The sequence below is a fragment of the Saccopteryx leptura genome, chromosome 1 (genome assembly GCF_036850995.1).
Source record: "Saccopteryx leptura isolate mSacLep1 chromosome 1, mSacLep1_pri_phased_curated, whole genome shotgun sequence".
Classification (NCBI taxonomy): Eukaryota; Metazoa; Chordata; class Mammalia; order Chiroptera; family Emballonuridae; genus Saccopteryx; species Saccopteryx leptura.
Genome location: NC_089503.1, coordinates 308,217,124 through 308,234,119, shown reverse-complemented (window position 1 = coordinate 308,234,119; position 16,996 = coordinate 308,217,124). Strand labels below are relative to the sequence as shown.

Sequence of the window (16,996 nt, the reverse complement as noted above, 5' to 3'; positions counted from 1 at the left end):
CATTTCTATTGGCTTTCTGCCTACTCCCTTTTTCTCCATAGTGTGTGGAAAATTGCTAATACGTTTAGTTGCAGGTGTAAACGTTAACAAATATACAACTCAGGCAAATTTGGATAAGCAGTTTTTTGAAATTCAGCTGAACATACAGAGGTGGGCAAAAGTAAGCTTACAGTGGTTTGCTTGGAAAATAATACAGTAATTAATAAACAATACAAGAGTAAACTTTCACTTACAACTGTAAACCTACTTTTACTCACCCCTGTATTTTCACTCTGTCTGTTGGTTTAAAATTGGCACTGAGTTCTGCTTAGAGGTAGTTTCATTTGCTTAGGCGAACCTGAGTGCTTTTCTTTCCCACACCTAACACCTTCAGGAGCATACATCAAGTTTGTGTCTTACACTTTCCGGTTTTCAAAAGAATTAATGGTGAGATAAGCAAGAGGCAAAGTGAGGTTAAAATGATTAGACCTGCCTGACCTGTGGTGGCGCAGTGGATAAAGCGTCGACCTGGAAATGCTGAGGTCGCCGGTTCAAACCCTGGGCTTGCCTGGTCAAGGCACATATGGGAATTGATGCTTCCAGCTCCTCCCCCCTTCTCTCTCTCTGTCTCTCTCTTCTCTCTCTCTCGCCCTCTCTCTCTCCTCTCTAAAAATGAATTAAAAAATAAATAAATAAAATAAAAAAAAATTAAAAAAATTGATTAGACCTCCTAAAAATCTCATTATATAATGATTATGCTTAAATATCAGGTTTCATGTAGAAGTTACTAGGGAATAATCAATTAAATTAAGTATATTTTTTAGTATTACATAAGGGACCATGTGCATTAACAGCATGAATTGAGAAAGGTAGGCCATTTAAAAAATAATACTCAGAAAAAAAAATTTTTTAATACTGAGATTCTTGGTTGAATAATTTGACCCGAGTAACTCTATACCTGAATTTTGGTCTGGCCTCACATGCTTTATGTTTTATTTTATTATTGTTATTGTTAATTATATTATTATTATTATTATTATTATTACTACTACTTCTGTTCTTTTATTCTTTCATTGGATTTAATTTCCCTTTACAAAATATGCATGGTCCACAAATGTGACTTCGGGAGCATATTGCTGAGTTGTTGCTGATGTCAGTTTCATACTGTGATATTTTTTTCTCTATTTACCAAGAGATCAGTATTTCAATATAACGATGTGCATGTTTTCCCCCCTTCTCCCGCTGCATGCAGGGATTCGGGTTCGTAACTTTCGAGAATAGTGCTGATGCAGACAGGGCCAGGGAGAAATTACACGGCACCGTGGTAGAGGGCCGTAAAATCGAGGTGCATGTCTTCAATAATTCAATTTCTGGTTTATATTTTTGTTTCTCTTTTTGTGTATTGCCTCACTTATTTCACATTTGGAACCCTGTCTTGTTTGTGTGTGCACACGTGTATGTGTGTTTGTACCTCTGTCCTTCACTTTCTTGCACTAAAATGTATAAAAGTAACACTTCTGTCCTCCTCCCCCACCTTCTTTTGTTGTTTGGGGGTTTTAATTTTGGTTTACTTGTGTGCGTGTGTGCGTGTGTGTGTGTGTGTGTGTGTGTGTGTGTGTTTCATTTACTTTTTCCCTCCAAAGTGTTCATCCTTCCGCTCTCTTGATTTTTTTCCTTTGCTTCAGTTTGCGAGACTCCAAATTCCTGTGATCAGGCCAAAATAAAACTAACTTTAAAATGTATGTAACTATCCAATATAACATTGTGTCCTGTAATAAATCAAGGGGCCGGCCAATGCCTTCCCTCTCTTTGGAGGCCAGTTCGCCTCCATGTGGGTGTGATAAGCAAGGACTAGTAGATCATAGAGGCTGTGGGGAGGGAAGAAATAATCCAACACTCATGTGGTTTTCAAATATATTTAATATCAAGAATTTCAGCAGTTAATGGATAGAATCCCCAGAGGGTCTGATTGCTGGTGAATGTGCTAACAAGCGCTGTGATTTTGTCAGCCCCCTGGTGTTCACTTAGGCCTTCTTCATAATGCAATGAAGGTTAACTGGCCCCTTCCCCCTTTCCCAATTTTGAAAAGTATGAAATATAAAAGCCACCATTTTGAGTAAGATGTCTGCATATTTTGCTTTTTCCCCTCTCCCTTTTCAATGGTTTAGCATTTAGGGCCCTTCACTTGACTCACTCTTTCCATGGTAACTATACACAATGCTGGCGATGGTGCCCGTTGGCGGTAAGTGAAACCATGAAGCACTAGAGAAGAAGCTTTATAAAATGTAATTACAAAACAAAATAAGAAAGAAAAAGTCCATCTGCCATCTCACATTAACACAACAAAATGTGATTTGACTTGTTGCTCCTCTTCCTTTCCCTTTCCCTCTTTTATTTTCAATGCTGTTGAGTAATGCCGCCTGGACTTTGGATGTACATTGTTTTGTAGCAGTCTGAGCTGTTTGATACTGACATCATGGTGACTTTTTCCCTTGCACATCTTACTCAGAGTTACTGAACTCCAATTTGGCTGGTTTTATTAATGCACTTCCTGCCTCTACTTCCTTTCCTACTTTTCCTCTTTCCCAAACCTTTGTTTCGAGCTGTGACTGTTCTTTCTTTGCCCTTGATGGCTCTCCTTCCTGCCCGTGACCCCCCTCCCCAACCTTCTCTGTTCCCTGCCTTTTTGTTCTCATTACCCACATTCTGTTCCTGTCCTTTCCCCTTTTCCCTGCCCACCCTTTCTGTCTGTTCTATGCAGCTGTTGGTCTCTTGCTGACTGGTGGTCCCTGATTGGTTCTGGCCATTTTTCTTTTACTCGCTTGGGTGCATTCTGCTGTAGCAGCTAGTGTAAGCTCCTGCCCCACTCTAATTCCTGTCTTGAGAGCCTTGCTCTTCACTTCCTCCTGTCTTTCCAGAAGTGATTGTTTTTCCTTTCTTTTATTTGTGTGTGTGTGTGTTTTAACAGCATGCTCTCAGTCTCATCATTGTTGTACCCCATTCTTTTTAAATGTGAAATGTTTGTATTATTTGGTGGGTCAAACTAGAGTAAATGGAGTTTCAAGCTCTTTTCCTCACATAGGAATATTACCACTATAAAAATCCTAAAAGACATACTAAGATATTTTTTAGTTCCAATTCTATCTAAAAATGGTCCTTCTGTAACTGTACAAATTTAACATAATGTAAACCCCCAGAGGCCAAATAAGACATTTATATTTTGTATGTTTGGTATTATTTTTCAAAACTGGTCTGTTTTATGATGTAACAACACGGTATATAGTCAAGTTCTTTGGTGAGGTTTCCCCTCCTTGTCAGAGCTCTGAGGCTGGTTCTGCCACTGGGCGGTGGTACCCGAACTGTAGCTTCTTTGGTCTTCTCTTCATTGGCACTGTCTTTGTAATACCTGCTCACCTGGTGCTGAGCATACTTTATGCCCTTCTGTAGTGAAGGTGGAGAATACCAAAAAACGAAAGGAATAGCACCTTAATTTTTCTCATTTCTTTTAAATGCCTAATTTAAAGGCCTTCGGAAAACTTTATTCATAAATAGGTAGACCACATAAGTCTAGAAAACTAACAATAGTTCCGAAATCTATCAACATGGAAATCTAAGTTCCTGTATTTGTTGACTAATTCTGAACAGTAAAATCTTACGCAAACATACCAAAAATGCTGACCATTAAAATCGTTGAAATCCACAGATTTATTTTCTTATCTTCCTGTAAATCTATTTCCTGACCCATGTGGCAAGCCTCTATTTTATTAATGAACTTCAGAGTTCATGTGAAAATGGTCTCTAATTTACCGTCTTCCCATATTTTCTATGATACAGAGATTCTCTATTAAGTGACCTCGAAAGAACTTGCTAATATATATTTTCTTTGGAGTGCTGGGTGGTAACATGGCCCTAGTTTTCCATTTGGAGCCTAAGAAACTGCATTTTACTCTTGTTAGCCTCATTTAATAAACACTTTAATTAAAATACAATATATTAATATTTTATATGCTATATTATTTATTTAAATCAGTGCTTTCTGAAATTTATATTTTAAACTGAGTACTATATTATTGGATGAGAACTTCATGTTCCTTAATGTGGTCTGCTTCCCCCCTTCTTTCTATTTTTAGGTGAATAATGCTACAGCTCGTGTTATGACCAATAAGAAGATGGTCACACCTTATGCAAATGGTAAGACATTATAAGTCATCTTCAGAATGATGTCATTTATTGTTGTATAAATATAAGTTTTTCATAAGCATCAAAGAATCTCTTGATTTCAGTCTTAAGACAGTTTGTTTAATTTACATGGCAGTAATTTCTTTACCTAGGAGGGTATTTTACTTTTAGAAATGAACTTTTTTTTTAGAGGTGAGCTAATTTTTTTAGTTCTTCAGGTGTTACGGTCTCAGTAAAGTTCATTTGATACACATTGAGAACATGCATTTTAGGTTACCTATTGTATTCAGTCAAGTTAGGTCCACTAGAGCCCCCTTTTTTTTAGCTGCCGTGGTTCTTTGTAATACATTATTAGGCTTGTCCATAATATTCTTGGGTGCTCACCAACTCTCACTTTTACTGCTAATTCCTATTCATCTGAGCATGAGTGGACTAATTCTTGACCCCTTGCTCTCCTTTTTTCTAGAGGTAACAGTCATGAGGAATGTGTGTGTATCTTCTATTTTCTATTCCGTGACTAAATGTTATATAGTAAGTGTTAAAATTGTTTCTCATTGGCCCTGATGAGGGAGTCCGGGGCTCAGTGGATGAGGCATCATCCCACACACAGTTATGGGTTTATTCCCCGATCAGGGCATGTATGAGAAGCAATCAATGAGTACACAACTAGATGGCACAACTAAGTGGAACAGCGAGTTGATGCCTCTTTCTCTCTCTCTCCCTCTTAATAGTCACAGAAAATTTTATACATCAGTTGTGATATTTAATCTAGACTCATGTTCTCTAAATGAAATGGGTTATAATTTTATCTGTTGTACAACAGTGGTTTTGCAAGTTAGGTTCTATAGGAACATCCTGGGGAAACTAAAAGGGTTGTGTCCTGAGGCCTCCAGCTCTGCTTTGGTCTGTGCAACACATTCCCTAATTGTATATTTTAGAGTTCTGCAATATTTATCTAGAATAAAAGGGGAATTTCTTCCTTTTTAGTGCTTTGTAAAACATTGACCCTAACTGCTAGAGTGACAGGATATGCTAGTAATGTCTAAGTCAAATAGAAGTATAGTAGTATTGTGTGTATCCCATGAAGTATTTTTTTTTTCCTGAAGTGAGAAGCGGGGAGACAGACTCCCACATGCGCCCAACTGAGATACACCTGGCATGCCTCCCAGATGCTCTGCCCATCTGGGACGTTGCTCCATTGCATCCGGAGCCATTCTAGCACCTGAGGCAGAGGCCATGGAGCCATCCTCAGCATCCGGGCCAACTTTGCTCCACTGGAGCCTTGACTGTGGGAGGGGAAAAGAGAGAGAGAGAGAGAAACAAGAGGAAGAAGGGTGGAGAAGCAGATAGGCGCTTCTCCTATGTGCCCTGGCCTTGAATCGAACCTGGGACTTCCACACACCAGGCCAATGCTGTACCACTGAGCCAGCTGGCCAGGGCTCCCATGAAGTCTTTAATAAATATATTTAACCCGACTTTCAAGTAGATGATACAAATCAGCATAATTTGCATTTTCCCTTTTTATTTTATCAGTTGTGTGTATCATGTGATACCACCACCTCCCACTTTACCTCTTGTTTTCTTCTTTTCACTGCTATCACAGAAATGGAAGTGTCTGCAATTTTGATAAGAACCCAATGTAGACCAAAAAAAACAAAAAAAGGAGGGCAAGGCAAAATATGTCAGATTTCCCATAGACGCAGGGAGAGTGGTGTGTCAGAGAAAGTACTGGAATTCAGAAGACAGAAATTCTACTTCTAGATTTGACTCTTCATTTCTTCATTTTAGTCTATGACAGTAAGCCTGTTTCCTAACCTATCTGATTCTGTTTTAATCTCTATAAATTGGCAATCACATTTTTTTTTAAGCAAGAGAGAAAGAGACAGACAGATAGACAGGAAGGGAGAGAGATGAGAAGCATCAACTCATAATTGTAACACTTACAGTTGTTTATTGATTGCTTCTCATACATGCTTTGAAGGTGGGGAGTGGGGGAGCTCCAGCTGAGCCAGTGACGTCTTGCTTAAGACAGCAACCATGAGTCATGTCCATTATCCTGCATTTAAGCTGGCAACCTTAGGGTTTCAAATCTGTATCCTCAGCATCCCAGGTCAGTGTTGTTTCCACTGCACCACCACCTGGTCAGGTGGCAGTCTCAGAATTTTAGCATCAGGAAGCTCTTTATAAGTCATCAAGGCCCTGGCCAGTTGGCTCAGTGGTCGAGTGTCGGTCCAGCGTGTGAATGTCCTAGGTTCAATTCCCAGTCAGGGCACATAGGAGAAGCTCTCATCTGCTTCTCCACCCCTCCCCCTTGCGCTTATTTCTTTCTTTCTTTCTTTCTTTTTCTTTCTTTCTTTCTTTTTCTCTCTCTCTCTCTCTCTCTCTCTCTTTCTCTCTCTCTCTCTCTTTCTCTTTCCCACCTGCAGTCAGGGCTCAATTGGAGCAAACTGGTCCCGGGCACTAAAGATGGCTCCATAGCCTCCATCTCAATTGCTAAGAAGAGCTCAGTTGCTTAGCAACAGAGCAACACTCCAGATGGGCAGAGCATCGCCCCTTAGTGGGCTTGCTGAGTGGATCCCAGTCAGGGTGAATATGGGATTCTGTCTCTGCCTCCTCTCCTCTCACTGGAAAAAAAAAACCCAAAACAAAAAATAAGAAGTCATCAAGGCCCTGGCTGGTTGGCTTAGCGGTACAGCCTCTGCCCGATGTGTGGAAGTCCTGGGTTCTATTCCAATGAGGGCACACAGGAGAAGCACTCATCTGCTTCTCCACATCTCCTGTTTCACTTCTTTCTCTTTCTCTCTCATCTCCTCCCACAGCATGGCTTGAGTGGTTCAAGCAAAATTGGCCCAGGTGCTGAGAATGGATCCATGGCCTTGGCTTCAGGCCCTAAATATAGCTCAGTTGCTAAGCAACAGCGGCAGCCCAGCCAGGCATATCATTGCCTGGTAGGGGCTTGCTGGGTAGATCCCAGTTGGAGAACATGCTGGAGTCTGTCTCCTCCCTGCCTCTCACTTAATTAAAAAAAAAATCATCAAAATCCAATTCTCCTAGCTTATTATTATTATTTAGGAAACGAGGCCCCGAAAAAGAGAATACTTATTGTTCCAGAGGTTAATACCTATCTTGGGTTTTGTGAAGGTCAAAATGACATAAACATCTGTGAAAATACTTTGTAAATTGTAAATTGTACAAAACTAAACATTCAGGATATTACAACGTGCATCCATTATATGCATTTAAAAGAAGTTCTTAAATAATAGTGCCATTGGTAGGAAAGAGGAAGGGTCACTTTTGAATCATTATTTAAGTCTAATGGAGCCACATTTTTTTTATTGATTGATTTTAGAGAGAAGGAGAAAGGGAGAGAAAGAGTAAGAGGAAAACAGAGAAACGTTGATTTGTTGTTCCACTTAGTTGTACATTCATTGGTTGCTTCTTGTATGTGCCCTGGCTGGCTGGATATTGAACCTGCAACCTTGGCATTTCGGGGCGACACTCTAACCAGTGGTCGGCAAACCGTGGCTCGCGAGCCACATGCAGCTCTTTGGCCTCTTGAGTGTGGCTCTTCCACAAAATACCACGTGCGGGCGCTATCTCAATAAGAAATGTACCTACCTATATAGTTTAAGTTTAAAAAATTTGGCTCTCAAAAGATATTTCAATCATTGTACTGTTGATATTTGGCTCTGCTGACTAATGAGTTTGCTGACCACTGTACCAACCCAGCCTAATGGTCAGGGCCTAATGGATCCACATTTTAGAAATCTACATCTGCAGTGTTAAGGGTTCTGACATGAGTGTGTTAGGTGCCCTGTGATGAATTCTTAACATTTTAGTTTCACTTTATTCGTCTGAAATTGCAAAACATTGCAGTAGGATTTGAACCCAGACTTGGCCCAATTTTTATGTAGAACCCTGAAGAGGCATATCTGTGAGCACAGAAAATAATGAATGGAGATTGGATTGATTCAGAATGAATGAGTTTTCTCTGGAATAATAGAGCCATTTAAATCTGATAATAGACTGTTTCTTCTTTCCATTTTTTAATTTTATTGAGCAGCAGCGGCACATGTTAGGCCTTTAGCAAATAAATAGTATATAAGAAGTAAACCAAAGAGCTGGTTTTTCAGAAACGTAATAGGGCATGTTTGCTTATGTATGTATAACATTCAATAAATATTTACTGATTGAAGTGTTTATATGTAATTCTAATCTTTAACAGTAACAGTAGGCAGTAGGACGTTTTTTTGTTTGTTTGTTTTTGTTTTTAATACTTGCCATAGTCCTATCAATATAAAACGGGAATGAAGAAATACAATTGACACCAAACCTGATGTTTGGAAATACTTAAAATTTATAAATATTTACACTAATATAATGTTCAACAGCAGTCTAGTATCCTTTAGCTAAAAAGTTTAACTTATATGTGTTCATTACAAATTAAAATCTCAGAAGATATGCATTGAGGTTGGGAATGTAGCTTGAATTTTATTGTGTGTTTCTCCTTGTTGACTTGGTTACCTCAGTGAAATCCCAGTGGTAAATCCCAGTGAAAGGAGGTTTCAATCAAACGTGCAGTTCAAAGATTCAGGTCAGATTTTAATTCAGTCAAAGGACTGAATTCAAATTTACCTTTATAAAACAACTAGAGTTGTAAACAGTGTTAAGATAGATATGGAAATATATCACAGTGTGGTATAGAATGACACGCACTGTATTCTGCCTTTTTCCTTTTTCTAAACAAAGGGCAAGGTATTAGGCAGTTGAGACTGTACAGAATGCCAAGATTTATTTTTCTTTTTCCTTCTGTCATTCACTTTCCATTTTCCTTTCTTCCTCCCAACTTTTCTCTCTCCTCACTTGTACTTCTCCCCCCAATCTCTCATTATCCCTTCACTGTGCTCGTCCTGCTTAAAGACATTCAGGTCTGTAAATGGCATCACCCTCTCATATAAACGTCAACTAGCTTTTAAAGAAAAGTTGGGAATAGACAAAAATAAACCCAAAGAGGTGTGAACCCAGCTTGCGCATCACTGCTTTTCCTGATTCCTTATGTTGTCTTAAGTGCTCACTGCCCTCTCTTCCTTTTCAGGTTGGAAATTAAGCCCAGTAGTTGGAGCTGTATATGGCCCCGAGTTATATGCAGGTAGTATTTAAGTTGCCTTTTCCATGTGTGCTCTTTAACTGTAACAACAGCTGTTGTTTTGCAATTTACTATTTCTTTGTAATCTTTTTGCATTTTTTTTTAATTTCTCTTAAATGCAATCAGCATCCAGCTTTCAAGCAGATGTGTCCCTAGGCAATGATGCAGCAGTGCCCCTGTCAGGAAGAGGGGGTATTAACACTTACATTCCTTTAATCAGTAAGTAGCCTATATTGACCTGGCATGGGTTTTGACTGTTTTGACTAAAGGAGGCATTCCTGGGAGAGGGAATACTGTCATAATGCCATAATGCCCTGCTGCTCTGTCCTGCTTAGCCTATGCTTGAATCTTTCTGAGCAAAGAGGAAGATTGCCACAAAACGTAAATAGTTGGAAAAGGCAGGGGCACATGAGGGTCGGTAAAGAACATTTTAGTCTGTACTTGATGATAAAACAAAAAGAAGTATTTGTGGAATATATTATGCACACAAGTCAGCTTTGGGCCTTCTGGTAGAGAATCACTTCAAGTACCTCCAGTATTACTGATTATTCTCTATTCTGTTAATATCCCTAAAGTTACTTTGACCTGAGCCATTTTGCTTTAGCAAGAGGTATAATTAAACCGAGTTCAGTGGAATCAGTGTCTTCACATGCCTTCCAGAGGCTAGCACACTTAAAACAGACCCTTAGACAAGATCTGCCTCTTTAGAGGATATAGGGCCGCAGTGGAGAGGTAGTTCCCCTCTTATCTTACATTTCTGGCTTAAAACATTTTAGATAAAGGAAAAAAGTTGACGAATGAGATGAAATGTCTAAAGACTGTTGTGTGCCTTGGAGTTTTACATCTTGTAAAAACACAAAAGAATACTTCTATGATGAATAATTTTATGTGCACATCATAATGTTTAGAAACAATGTTTAAGCTGCCCAGAGAAATTAAGTCTCATCTCTGACTGTGGCAGTAGATCTTAGAGCTTCTTGACCTGCTTCTCACCAGCTTGCATTGTAGTGCTAGAACTGAGAAGGAGCAGAGAAAACTCAGGATTTGTGCTGAATGAGGCATGGTACCCTTGGCTTTTGCATATTGGGTCTCTTTCCATTCTTTTTTCAGAAAAGTTATGGTCCAGTACATCTTTTTAATCTTCCCCGTAATTAGTTCAGAGCAAGTTGTGATTGTTACACCTACTGTTGAATGCAAATTGACATTTCTGTCATATTTTGGGTCTCCCTTTAGTTCCTGGCTTTCCCTACCCAACTGCAGCCACCACGGCGGCCGCATTCAGAGGAGCCCATCTGAGGGGCCGGGGGCGGACAGTTTATGGTGCAGTCCGAGCGGTACCTCCAACAGCCATTCCCGCCTACCCAGGGTAAGTATTACTTTTCAAAATAAGCAGTTGGATAAGAAAATACCATGGCCCTCTTAAAACGTCTGGGACATTGCCGTGCCACATAGTATAATTTCTAAGAATATTTGCAAATTAATGGATTAGATGGCAAGAACCAAAAAATACCATCATCAGAATATAACAAATATTAATTCATTATATAAATCTTCATTTTGGCCACCTTAAGCCCTCAAGATAGTGGCTTAAGACAGTAGCCAGAACCGTCTTGTGTTTACTACCAACGTGTTGGCATGGAGTTTACTCAGCATCGCACGAATATGGATTAACACTACTGCAGAGAACCAAAAAAGGAGCTCAAGATTGTAGTACAAGACTGCATCTGCTGTGTTCACTCTATCACCACCCTGGGTTGGGGCTGAGGCTATCACACGTGCCCTCCCTTTGGTTTCACTGCCCAGGTGGTGAGCAGCAGAGCTAGCTACCCACAATGGATTTGCTTTCTTTGTAGGAAACGGATTAAAAGAGGTTAATTCAAAGATGAACCAAGTCCAATTGAATCAAGGGAGAGAGGGAGAAGTAGGAAGAATTAAACTACAGTTGGCTTCTGAATGGTGGTAAAACAACTAATGTAGCTGAGCATCCTTCACCCTTTGATTTTTGTACGGAGGGTGTCTCATGCAGTGGAATGATTCCATAGCAACAAATAAATCCTTTGTTAATGAATGGGGAGAGGGAGTGAAGATGGCAGGTTTTGTTCTTAGTTATTTCTCAGTGTCAGCCTAAAAGGTATATTTTTGTAGCGGACTTTTTATAAGTTAGCTGTATCAAGGATTTTCCTTCCTCAAAGATGTGACATTTGTGTTCTTCCTCTTTTCTCTGCCTGTGACAGGTTTTTTTCATATTCTCATGGAGGAGTAAACATAGTGACAGAGGAGCCTAGTCATTGCTGCTTAGTTAAACTATAAAGGGAAAGAGCCTCCTTTGTAGGTCCTCTTCTGATGCAAAATTGGCTTTTCAGGTGTCTAGTTAAAGGACAGGCCATTGGGGTCCTCCATTACATGGAATTAAAGCATAATTTTAGTAGATAAGACAAGTATACATGTTGAAGAGGGCAGGCTCCAAAGCCACTGGAAGGGAACTACTTTAGAAATAAACGTTTGCTTACAATGTATAGATGTTTAAATCCCATGCATTCCATCATCTCCATCTTCTGCCATTACTTACTTTTAGTTTTATCCTTTTTTCCCTTCTTAACTTGACCTTTGACCTTCAACCTCTGACATCTCTTTCTAAAGAAGTAAATAAAGGTGCAATGCTGTTTCATCAAAAACTATTTAAGTAAAACATAAAAACAAACGTTTTAGAAGTTCTACACATTGGAAAATTGTTCATGAAGCGTCTTCCATTTCAGTCCAAGAGAGTTTACCATCACATTTGCAAAGAGATGCTGCTCACCGGAAACATGGGACTTTATTTTGTAATATTCTGCAGTTACTTTAAAGTGATTGAATTCATTCCTGTTCAATGTAGGACATTTCAATATATTGGCCAAACTTGAAAACCCAGTCTTTACAAGTCTATGTAAGGAATACATTTGCCCAAAGATATTTTATCTTTGTGTCTGTTCACATCAATTTCCGTGCATTACATTGAACACTGATTTCCCATGTTTTCTTTTTTATTAACGAAACCACTTGTTTACATGGAAGATGGCAAGGAATAAGTCCAGTATTTTATGAGGAATGGCTTAAAATGGCTTCTCAGCTTAGTAAAATAATATCATCATTAATCATTGTGTTCTAGTCTCCTTGTGGGATTTGATACAGGGAATATTGGAATTCTTCTAGAATTTAGGTGAATATTCTCAGTAAGGGATGCAACTTCATGTAAAATGTATTCATGTTTTTAATGCCACCAGTCTTCTCTATAGAAGAATTTTTTTTAAAATCTTTGCCTATATCCCTGTACTGAAATCAGTGAAGGCTAGCTAATCACCACTTGGCATCAGCACTTTGCATTTGATCAGCCTTCTCATTAGGAGTAAGTCTCTTATAAAAATGCATTTGAGAAGCAGATTACTTTCTGAATATCATTCTTTAACTGCAATTGGAGACTCTGAAAATGGATAGAATATAGCTAAATGTACATCACAGATGGGTTAAATTTGCCTGTAGTGTAATATAAAGGCACAGCATATCTGGGGCATTGTAGATGTGACCATGCTATCCTGTAAACACAGCACAATGTCAGTGGAAGTAGAATTCAGAAACTTTCCCACTACCTGTAAGAAGGATGTGATTTCATATTCAAGTTAAAAATATGATTTGATTGATTTTACTTGCTAGCTTGTTTATTGTAACAGAGAGGGTAGTGGTGAAATTTTCCAGTTTGTTTAGTTGAATAAACAATAAACAGAACTTCTCATTTAAAATAGCCAAATCTTGATTTAACAAACATGAAGACGAAAGTCTCTTATCTCTACCACTGTTCTATATTTCTTGATCCCGAAGTAATATTTTGGGGAAAGTATATGCACAAAAATGCACAAAATACCTCAAAAATTTTTAAATCTGTGTTTAATTTTATTAGTTTAGTGTTGCATAGGATTAAAACAAAGCATCGTGTACTTTATTGGATACAAATTAATTTTCTCAACAGGGAACTAAACCCTTTTACTCCCTATCAGCCGCCTTTTCAGTTTTATTTTTAAATAAAACAGGTCATGTCCAGAATTTCAGTTAACAATTGTATTTTTCAGAATTCCATGATATTCTTATGGTCAAAAAGGAACCCTTAAAATCTCCCTGTTACTCCTTCCCACTCTGGATTATATTGTTACTATCTGGGATCCCCACTGCAACTTTCAATTCTTGGACCTTGGACCAATCACCTTAACCTTTATTAGCTCATTATCTCTGCTTGTGAAAGCAATGCATTGTGGGTATTTTTGGTTGTGTTTTTTCTTTTTTTTTCTTTTTTTTTAATTACATTTCTCTGTTTACTTTGGCCAGAATTGATTGACTTGTTTTTCTGAGGTGTTGCATTGGTTCTTAAAATGCTGAATAATAATACTTTGCATGCTTGTGTGATCAGCCAAATCTTATCGCATGTCTAATGTGCAGGGTAAAAAGCAGGTGATGTATGGATATCAGAAAAAATTGATATATTACTACAAAAATAAAAATACTAAATGTAATTTTGAAATATACTTTTGCCTAGGTCCTGCCTTAATGGAATTCTTTGGGTTAATTCTTTTCATGTTAAACCCCTCTCTTCCCACCAGCCCCTGTGCCCCCACTCACACATACACAACAACTTTTGATACTCTATAGAAAAAAATCTTCCTCTTAGGGCAAGTGTATGTTTAAGTGTATGTTAATCCAGGTATGAAAAGTGAATGTTTCCAATCCAGGGGATTTTCTGTAGCTACATTAGGCCCTCTGGGAGAGCTCTTTGTTTTCTTCTTACTTTAGTTACCAGACACTCAGGTCCTTCGTTCCAGGTTTGCATTCCCTTCCCTCTTTGCATGTCCTGGAGCTGAGTCACGTGCGTGCACCTTCCTATTTCCTCACTGACTGGCCATGACCCGAGCCCAGGTCGTGTATTCATACATCACCTGCCCGTGTAGAGCGCATGTGCATGCTGCCGTCCTCAATAACCGGAATGTATTTCTGTTCTTTTGTTTTTTTGTTTTTGTTTTTGTGTGGATTTTCTGCAGTGTGGTTTACCAGGACGGATTTTACGGTGCTGACCTCTATGTAAGTACACACACTGGGGCCTTCTTGACCCCACCCCCTGACAAGCCAGCCTTTTTTTTTCTGGTTTTTTTTTTAATTTGGTTTGTTGTTTTTTTGTTTTGTTTTGTTTTGTTTTTAAATATAATTTACTTGGTTTTTATTTCCTTTTTCCTTGTGGATATATATATGTATTTATATATTTAAGAATGCAAGCATGCTTCTCTGCCACTGCGCTTGCCCCTGGGTGCAAAAACTAAGCCTTTGGGTTTCCTTATCATTGCTAGAGTCAGTCTACTGGACATATTCTTTTCCCTTCCCTTACCCACAGATGCTCTATGGATCACTGATATATTTATGAGATGATCAGCAGGTTAAAAGTCTCACTATTGTCGTATCATGTGCATACACAAATGACAGGACAGCGACCGAGACCAACCCCTCCCCTTCTCTGCTTTTCTCTCATTTCACATCCCCCTTTAGGTCATTAGAGCTTTGATTTGTGTAGATGGCAGTGAGCTTCCTGAGTTGTGTGTTTTCTCATTTTATATACTTTGAGGGAATACTGTTATTTGGAAGAGAAGGAAGGAACTGATCCCAGTGAAGGGTGAGTAGTACTGGGAGGAAATCAGTTGCCTAAGGCCTATCTTTCTTAAAAGGTTCACAGCAGTGCATCTCTTAAGAACCATCTAGAGGGAAATGAGTGGCAGAATTAGTGACCTAGCCATGTTAACATGTAATTCATTATTTAACCTGTCTAGCTATAACTCAAGTTCTGTGATGAGTTTGTCACATATTATTTAAAATGTAGACAAAGTAATCTAACTGACAAAGAGTAAAAGTTTGTGAGTTTTGAAGTCTTTTATTGGGACCTCTCCAAAAGATCTTTTTTCTAAATGCAAACTTGGTCTAACCACCAAATTATTTAAAAAAACAAAACAATTTTGTAAGCTAAACTTGTTACCATAAAATTATTCCTTGGGCCTAGGTTATAGTTGTCTGGAAATGTTTTCTCCACCCTTACCCCCCAAATCAGTAAGGGTACCTTTTTAGTGAACTATTATTTTTCCCAATCTGCCAAAGATTCCCTGGCAGTCTAAAAACACTTGTGCACTTTCAGAACGCACTACAGGCAGTGTGTAGCAGGAAGTAGAGCGAGGATAAAGTGATCCTCTGCGTTACTGAGGCAGCTGCGCACACCTGTCCTGTGTAGAGTAGCCCTTCACAGTGTCCTTTAACTTGACACCGGCGCTTTAAGGAACCTTAGCCGTGATTTGGTTCCAACCCTCTCACTTCATAGTTATGTTTCTTAGAGAGATTGTGATTCATCCTGAATTAATAGTTATTTGTATAGCCAAGCATAAAACCCAATTAATCCATATTTCATTTCCTGTCTTAGCATTTAATTAAAATTCACATCTTTCCTCAGATGATTTTCAAGAGGTCTGGAAAGATATATTCTTTCCTGTGCTCATAATGAAACTTGAAAATTAGGGGAATATATCCTAATTTTAGACTGAATTACACTTTTCTATATATACATATGATTTTAGCACATACATTCTCCCATATACATTAGGATCCATGTTCTCATGAAATTCATCTTTATGTTATTAAACTTGTTTTCTTGAAATCTGGTCTGTTAGAGCATGCTTTTCCATATGAATTCTTTCTTAAATCAAGTTTTTTTTTTCTCTTTCTAATGTCTCCCATATTTGGAGATTTTTTGAGTATGGCCTACTTCTACCTTATTAAGATTTGCCAACTTCCACCTTTTTAAGTCAACCAACCAGATATTTATTGACAATTATCTAATTTCCTTACTTCGTAATGTATGATATCATTAAGAGAGAAGTGATTTTTCTGTACTAGTTGAGAAAATACTCTTGAATTTTTAAATCTGTTTATTGGATTACCATTTCAAACTAAACAAGTAATTCAGTGACCTCATCAAACTATATTTTTGACTGATGGCCCCTTGTTGATAAAAAGAATTAACAGTAATATTATTGTAATTTTTTAGTTCCCATATTAAAGCAGTTACTTGGAGGGAAAAGTTGGTCACTAGGACTGCAATGATATTTAAATCCACTGTTGAAAAATAAGACTACATTATGAGGTAGCTGTTGAGTGAGGCCTGATAGAACTATAGCTTTTAAAACTTTATATTCCCTATTTCTTAAATGAGAATACAAAGGACGTGTCTTAAAAACACACACAGGAATGCACTGTTGTTTCCCCTTAAGTCTGTTCTGCTTCTCTCTGTACATTTTTCCTTCTGTGGACCTCTATCCAGGTATGTTTAGCTCTTGTTTCCTCAGAAGGCAGGGTAGAAGTAGAAGTGAAGGGTTTATCTAGTATAGAATGTGCACTGAATTTGAGAAATGACATGAGGGCCAAGAGTTTAAATTGCTGGTTTTGCTCTGTTACATTAATTTAGACTGTTAATTGTAGAGGTTTTTGAAATCTCTTTTTCCTGTCCTGGTCTTAGGCCATGATCCCTGCTAGCCATTTTCTGCCTTTCTCTTTCTTTTATGGCTCTTATCTGGAGAACTGATCTAGCAATTGTGCCCATAATTTGTAAAGTGACCCCACCCCCGCCCCAGAATAAGA

The 16,996-nt window shown here is 38.4% G+C and overlaps 1 protein-coding gene across 18 annotated transcripts in view; it reads left to right on the top strand.

The window, feature by feature from the left end:
• The window catches only part of RBFOX2 (RNA binding fox-1 homolog 2), a 314,189-nt gene that overhangs the window by 281,896 nt on the left and 15,297 nt on the right, over positions 1-16,996 (top strand). For 7 of the 18 annotated variants that reach the window (XM_066358274.1, XM_066358272.1, XM_066358279.1 and 4 more), the window contains 5 exons: positions 1,232-1,324; positions 4,110-4,170; positions 9,254-9,307; positions 9,431-9,525; positions 10,528-10,670. In XM_066358274.1, the coding sequence (XP_066214371.1) occupies positions 1,232-1,324; positions 4,110-4,170; positions 9,254-9,307; positions 9,431-9,525; positions 10,528-10,670 (446 nt within the window). Of the gene's footprint in view, positions 1-1,231; positions 1,325-4,109; positions 4,171-9,253; positions 9,308-9,430; positions 9,526-10,527; positions 10,671-14,367; positions 14,408-16,996 lie in introns of all 18 variants that reach the window. The other 11 variants (XM_066358277.1, XM_066358275.1, XM_066358280.1 and 8 more) reach the window with 6 other exon arrangements.